General features: G+C 32.8%; 1 protein-coding gene across 1 annotated transcript; it reads left to right on the top strand.

The window, feature by feature from the left end:
* Positions 1-567: 567 nt before the first annotated feature.
* On the top strand, positions 568-6,946 carry LOC114191794 (linoleate 9S-lipoxygenase 5-like). The gene is made up of 10 exons (XM_028081188.2): positions 568-842; positions 1,030-1,262; positions 1,490-1,785; positions 4,052-4,289; positions 4,381-4,719; positions 4,796-4,881; positions 5,032-5,139; positions 5,234-5,538; positions 5,611-5,874; positions 6,033-6,946. The coding sequence occupies exons 2-10, from the start codon at positions 1,088-1,090 to the stop codon at positions 6,799-6,801; spliced, it is 2,580 nt and encodes an 859-aa protein (XP_027936989.1). The 5' UTR covers positions 568-842; positions 1,030-1,087; the 3' UTR covers positions 6,802-6,946.
* Positions 6,947-7,494: the final 548 nt, after the last annotated feature.

The following is a 7,494-nucleotide window of genomic DNA, read 5'->3' as shown; positions in this document are numbered from 1 at the left end:
AGTTACATTTTTTTTCAAATTTTATTTTCAAATTTTTAAATTAATAGTGTCTGAATTTTTAAAATACGAAAAATTTAGTTATTTTCATATTTAAATTTTATATTCAATTTAAATTTCTGTAAATCGAAAACTAACTTATAAATTTAAAAGCATAGGAACTAAGTTCAACAAAAATACAGAATAAGAAGATGCTTTTTAGAATATTTTACACAAAAAAAAATATAAGATTTAATTTACGTGTGGATGTAATATTAACATGGGCAAATTTAATTTTTATTTTATGTTTTTTTTTTTAATTTACAGTTTCAGCTTTATGTTTTTCGTCGTTTTAGTTTGATTTTCAATATCAAACATTATTTCGATTATTCATTTCTGCACAGGCGAACGTAAATTTAGCATATCCATTTAAAATAAAATTTAAACATTTAATGAATTAAAATATATTTATATAAAACTAAAGGGTAGAATTATAAAAAAAATCAGGAAACCAAAATCACTATAAGAACTAAAATCCGAAAATTAAAATTTGGAGTATAAATTAGTGATAAAACAGGGAATTTGGGAAGGAAGTTGTTTATGGCATAGTTGGCTTGGCATGGTGGAATCAGATGCCTTGATTATGAATTGGTCAAGAGACAATGATGAAAACTCCATGTGGGCCCAACTGCCAAGAAGGCTTCTTTATATTTTCATTCTCTTCCTCTTCATTTTATTCCAAACACCACCTCAATAACCTAACTCTGATCAATACCACAGTTTCCTCATAGCTTCAACCAAACCAGTGCCAATTCCTCATAGCCGGCAAAACTGAGGTCACATGTGTGCCTGTGTCTATGCGTAATGTATGGATCTAAGCTTTCATCTCTTTTTTTCTTTTTTCTTTTCTCTTTACAATAGAGTCAAGTGTTCATTATTAATGCAATAGTAGCATAATTTATATTATTACTATACCAATATTATTAATTTATTTTACTAAATTGTTATTATTACTGTCAGAATAGTGGTATAATTTATATTTATATTGTGCAGTTTTTGGTGTGGAGAAAGATTGTGTGTTTGAGAGTTGAGAGAGAGAGCAAGAAGAATAATGGAGGTTAAGGAGATGGAGGAGATAAGCAAGAGGGTAAAAGGGAGAGTGGTTTTGATGAAGAAGGGTTTGTTGGATTTCCATGACATCAAAGCCAACGTTCTTGATCGAGTTCACGAGTTACTGGGCAAGGGTGTCTCTATTCAGCTCGTCAGTGCTACTTCTCCTGACCCAGGTCATCTTTGCAATAAAACTCTTCTAACACAATGCTTGCACACAAAAAAGTTTCATTCTTTAATCACCACAAGTACAAGAGTACACACACAAGAAAGCAAAGGGTCTGAGTGAACTCAACCCATTCGCATACGAGTCAACTGCAAAAAGAAACACCAAGAAGTTTTCAAGATTTTTGCTTCTTGTATAATTTGACACTATTTTTTCTCTGTGTTTTGTGTTGTGTAGCTAAGGGGCTGCAAGGGAAGCAGGGGAAGGTGGCATATTTAGAGAAGTGGGTTTCCACCATTTCTTGTCTGACATCAGCATCTGACGCAGAATTTTGGGTTACATTCGATTGGGATCATGAGAAGATGGGTGTTCCTGGAGCTTTCATAATCAGAAACCATCACAAGAGTCAGTTCTACCTTAAGACAGTGACCATCGAAGGCATTCCTGGACATGATCCTGTTAATTTTGTCTGTAATTCGTGGGTCTACCCTGCTCATCGTTATACCCATGATCGTGTCTTCTTTTCCAATAAGGTAACCTCGTTCCATTCCACCACTTCTTCCTTCTTCAATATCACTACAATAGAAAAAGCATCGTTTGTTTCTGTTTGATAGAGACCAGGGAGGAAAAGAAGAGGAACAAATAATTGATGGGTTGATTGGTTTAAGAAAACGTATATTTTATTAAAAATAAAATTATAAATATATAAACTTATTTTCTTTATTTTTATATTTTTCTTTATTTCCTCATGGACTCACCTTTTACATTGTGAAAAGCATTTACACTGTGATGCATGCATGCATGTTTTACCCAAAAACTTATTTTCCACGTTTATTTTATGCGAAGTTTTATCAACAATGATTTCGATGAATATTTAATAATGTTAATTGGAAATTTAAATTTTATCTAAAATATTAAAAATTATTAAAAAAAAATATCAGAAACCATTCACGTGTTAAAAAAATATTACGATAACCATATCCCCATTAAACATCTCTTTTGTCAATACCGTCAAGAGAAACTTACTCTTGACGTGATTGAAAAATATTCTCCGAGGTTGGTTGTTAGGAATAGGAACACAAATCCAGGAATAGAATGTAGTCCATGATACTTTATTCATGTTTTATACTGTTTCCCCTTTATAAGGTTCAAATTAAAATTTTGATCTTCTTTATAAAATGATTCTTGCATTAATATTTTTCAAGATATTTTTTATTTTTAGTTATTTAATTTACACTTAATCTTAATCATTAAACTATTTGTGAATCTGATTCAGTTTTATTTAAAGAGTATTCTGATGATTTTATTTTGACTCTTTGTACGTATAGTTAGTAAAAACTAAAATAATGAAATATTAAGGATAACAGATATTTAAATAATTATTTTTAGATTAAAAATTCTGAAGAAATATTTTTATATTTACAGTAAAAATAATTTGAAATCTTCCAACTTTATTTCAAACATTTGCTAAATTAACTCATTTTTAAAATTTGTATTTATTTGCTTAAATAGATTTTATATTAATTTGGGTTTTCAACGGACCATTCTCTTATCTAACATTTATTAATAGTGGTATAAGCATAAAAAGTCAAAATATTCAATAAAAATTCCTTAGTTCAAATGATGTTTTTAAGTTTAATATATTCCTTCAATATTTTTATTCAAAGTATGACAAATCTAAACACTTTTTACATAAAAATTAAAATATATTTGTCCAATTTCGTAATCCATTTAGGCTAAACTTTGTAATTTTTTATTTATCTGTCGATTGCCAATTAAAATTGTTTGCATGTGTTTGGAATTTTTTTTTAAATAAAATTGATTTTATTTAATTTAAAAGTGGATTTATTAAAAACCAAATTTTATGTTTGCAATTTATTATTTGAAAATAGAATTATGTACGTAATAGTAAATATACTATTTAATAAGGATAAAATAATTCAACTAGATAATAAATTATGTACGTATTCAATAAATATACTATTTAATAAGGATAAAATAGTTCAACTAGATAATAAAAAACAAATGCTATTTTTCAATATTCCCAACCCAATTTTCTTCCTTAACAATAAAATGCTATTGTAAACATCCCCAACCCACTCTCATTGACTATTTTCAAAATCGGCCAGGTACAAGTTATGAAATGATTAAAACAAGGAAAATTACCTCTTGACAAAAAAACTTTTGACAAATTTAACAAAGTTTCTAAAAATAGAATTAAAACAGATTAAATTTTTATTTTTTAATTAAAATAAAATAATAAAATAATGTTTTTTTACCTGAATAGGAAACTTTGTCAAAAAAATTTGTTAACTTATCATAACTCTTAAAACAAATAAAATAATTCTGAATGTTACATCACGAGAGAGAGCCTTTTGTTGGATTTCTTTCTGTAATCAAAACCTGTGAGCAACAAAAACGTTCCTTCTACGGTTGGAGTTAGAAACCTCTGCAATCCAACAAAACATTAGCAGTTACACATCACGAAGGAAGAGAAATGAAATAATATCACTACAATAAAAAAGAGAAAAAGATGAAAAAAATAATGAAACGTAAAATAAGAAAGTACAGTTAGACAAAAAACAAGGAAGCACGGACACTGTTGGCAGACATGATTGGAGCTTGAACGTGACCATTGTTGTCGGTGGTTTACAGGAGTAATCGAATGTTTTAAATCGCAGTTTACATCTTAACATAACTCTTTCGTGTAACATAATTTTGATGATATTATATATGTCTGAACACTAAATCATGAAGGTATTGGAAAGTTGAAACATTGATTCTGGTATTGTGATTCAGGTTTATCTTCCATGTGAAACACCTGGGCCACTGCGTAAGTTGAGAGAACAAGAACTAGAAGTCCTTCGAGGAAAAGGTGTGGGAAAGCTTAATGAGTGGGACAGAGTATATGACTATGCATGCTACAATGATTTGGGAACTCCAGATGACGGTCCTCACTATGAACGCCCAGTTCTTGGAGGATCAAAGTTTCCATATCCACGCAGAGGGAGGACTGGTCGTCCACATACCAAAACAGGTTACCGACAAAACAATAGACTGACTTATATTAAACTGCCATATGATTATAATCAATTTTACTTCTATTCATGAATGTGTCAATTTTACAGACCCCAAAACCGAGTCAAGATTGCATCTGCTAAATCTAAACGTTTATGTGCCGAGGGATGAACAATTTGGCCACGTCAAGTTTTCAGATTTTCTAGCCTACGCACTGAAATCAGTTGCCCAGGTTTTGCTTCCAGAGATTAAATCTTTGTGTGACAAAACTATTAATGAGTTTGACACTTTTGAAGATGTATTTAGTATTTACGAGGGAAGTATCAAGATGCCAAGTGGACCTATTGCGTGTAAACTTCGAGAACTCGTTCCTTACGAGATAGTGAGAGAACTTATCAGGAATGATGGCGAGAGATTCCTTAAATTCCCTGTGCCCGATGTGATCAAAGGTATACTTTTACTTCACTTGGTCTGGATGGACTCATCTGTATGATGTTATCCACATTAATGTTTGTGTAATTGCAGCAAGCAAAACTGCATGGAGGACGGATGATGAATTTGGAAGGGAAATGCTTGCAGGGGTTAACCCTGTCATTATTCGTCGTCTCCAAGTACTATTTACAACAATTGCAGTTTCATTAAGAATTGTTTTTCGATAAAATTTAAAGTTTCGTCTTAGTAAACTTTGCAACAAAAAAAAAATGTTATTAAGGCCGGAATAAATTGCTGTGTGAAACTTCAATTCTAAATGCCTCGTGCAGGAATTTCCCCCAGCCAGCAAGTTAGATCCCAAACTCTATGGAGATCAAACTAGCTCCATCAGGGAAGCACACATAGAAAATAGTTTGGACGGTCTCACAATAGATGAGGTACTAATTGTGTATCACTTTTTTATGCCAACCCTTTTGAACTATGATGTGTTTAAATTATATGTAAAAACAACCAAACATCTTTATTTTGCAGGCAATTCAAAAAATGAGGTTATTTATATTAGATCATCACGATGCATTGATGCCATACATAAGTCGAATAAACTCTACCAACACAAAGACCTATGCCTCTAGAACGCTATTGTTTCTACAAGATGATGGTACACTAAAGCCACTGGCTATAGAGTTAAGTTTACCTCATCCACAGGGGGAACAATACGGAGCTGTGAGCAAAGTTTTTACTCCGGCACAAGAAGGAGTATCGGCTTCGGTGTGGCAGTTGGCAAAAGCTTATGCAGCCGTCAACGATTCAGGATATCATCAATTGGTTAGCCACTGGTATGACATCTCAAAAGAAATCTCAATAGTAACCAAAGTGTTTCAAACTTAACTCTGTTTCTTATTGGGCAGGTTATGCACTCATGCAGTAATTGAACCATTCATAATAGCCACACATAGACAACTAAGCATTCTTCATCCAATACACAAGCTCTTGAAGCCACATTTCAGGGACACAATGCATATAAATGCCTTGGCTCGACACACACTCATCAATGCCGGAGGGGTGCTTGAGAAAACAGTTTTCCCTGGTAAATTTGCCTTGGAAATGTCGGCCATTATATACAAAAGTTGGGTGTTCACCGACCAGGCACTTCCTGCTGATCTTCTCAAGAGGTTAGTGGAGTTAGAAAATGACTTCATGGAGTATTCATTTTAGTCTAATTTGTTAAGATAATGTTGGTAACAAATTATTGAGTGTATTAACATCTGTTAAGATTTATCTCCACAAGAACATTGGTAGCATACTAAATTTGTGTTTGACTAAATTTCAGGGGAATGGCAGTTCCTGATTCAAGTTGTCGCCATGGACTTAGGCTTGTGATAGAGGATTATCCGTTTGCCGTGGATGGGCTAGAAATTTGGGATGCAATTGAAACTTGGGTGACTGAGTATTGTAACGTCTATTACACATCTAATGAGATGGTTGAGGGTGACTACGAACTACAGAATTGGTGGAAAGAAATACGTAATGAGGGTCATGGAGACTTAAAAGATAGGAAGTGGTGGTCAGAGATGATGACCAAAGAGGAGTTGATTCAATCGTGCGCCATCATCATATGGTTGGCTTCTGCTTTCCATGCAGCTGTGAATTTTGGACAATACCCTTTTGCTGGCTACCTCCCCAACCGTCCAACAGTGAGTCGTAGGTTCATGCCGGAGCCAGGAACACCGGAGTACGAGGAGCTGAAGTCAGACCCTGACTTGGCATTCCTCAAAACAATCACTGCCCAGTTCCAAACCCTCCTTGGTGTCTCACTCATTGAAGTTCTGTCCAGACACTCTAGTGAAGAGGTTTACCTTGGACAATGTGAAAACCCTGAATGGACTTCAGATGCTGAAGCATTGGCAGCATTCGAGAGGTTCAGACAGAAGTTGTTGGAAATCGAAAACAATATCATGGAAAGGAACAAGAACAAGAAATTGAAGAACAGAAACGGGCCGGTGAAGATGCCTTACACGCTTCTCTATCCCAACACCTCAGATTATTCGAAGGAGGGTGGACTCACTGGGAAGGGAATCCCCAACAGTATATCCATCTAATACACCTTCTCATTTAATTCTCTTTCAAGCCATGTGTAAACAATTTGCATAGCTTATCGTGATTGCTTTTTATGTCAAGACTAGAATGTGTATAACTTATAATATTGTTTGTATTCAAATTATAAACGTTTTATATGCTTTGAAAGGTTCGGGCTTATTGTGTAACACCTTTGGAACTTGTTCCATGTGGAAAAACACATCGGAGCGTCACAAAATTTCTTAACTTGATGTAGTTTAGTTTAATAAATTCTATAAATAAATTATAAAATTTTATTGATATAATGATCACAACTTTAAACAATAACTTAAACAACAACTCTACTCAATATGCAAATTTCATCTTACAAATTGATTGATTGATTTTGTAACTGATTAATTTTGTAGAATTGAATTAAATTTAAAATAATTTTATAAGCTAATTTGGTGTGCTCTAAAATAAAAATGCTCTATTGGATTAATCAAATTGTTATCCAACCGGGAGACATCTGATCATCAATGCCACTCTTTTATTTTTTATTTTTTTGTTCTTTTTGTGTTTTTTTGTGCTGTTAACGCACATGACAACAGCCATGGCAAAAGGACAAAATTATTAACTTTTTTTTCACTTAGTTACATTTATGGGCGCTAATGAGGAAAATTTTGCTAAGAAATAAATTTTAGTGTTTGACAAAATTAGGTACAATTCAAGTTATT

This window comes from Vigna unguiculata, chromosome 7 (genome assembly GCF_037176805.1).
Source record: "Vigna unguiculata cultivar grain cowpea cultivar isolate G323 ecotype 2 chromosome 7, ASM3717680v1, whole genome shotgun sequence".
In the NCBI taxonomy this organism is placed as follows: domain Eukaryota; kingdom Viridiplantae; phylum Streptophyta; class Magnoliopsida; order Fabales; family Fabaceae; genus Vigna; species Vigna unguiculata.
Note: the sequence above shows the minus strand (reverse complement) of the source record. Positions and strands in the feature narration are given on the sequence as shown.

Excerpts from the sequence above, each read along its gene's own strand:
- LOC114191794 (XM_028081188.2), top strand. The coding sequence starts at position 1,088 with ATGGAGGTTAAGGAGATGGAGGAGATAAGCAAGAGGGTAAAAGGGAGA. Across the intron at positions 5,140-5,233 it reads ACGGTCTCACAATAGATGAG|GCAATTCAAAAAATGAGGTT; the intron begins GTACTAATTGTG and ends TTTATTTTGCAG. Across the intron at positions 5,875-6,032 it reads CCTGCTGATCTTCTCAAGAG|GGGAATGGCAGTTCCTGATT; the intron begins GTTAGTGGAGTT and ends ACTAAATTTCAG.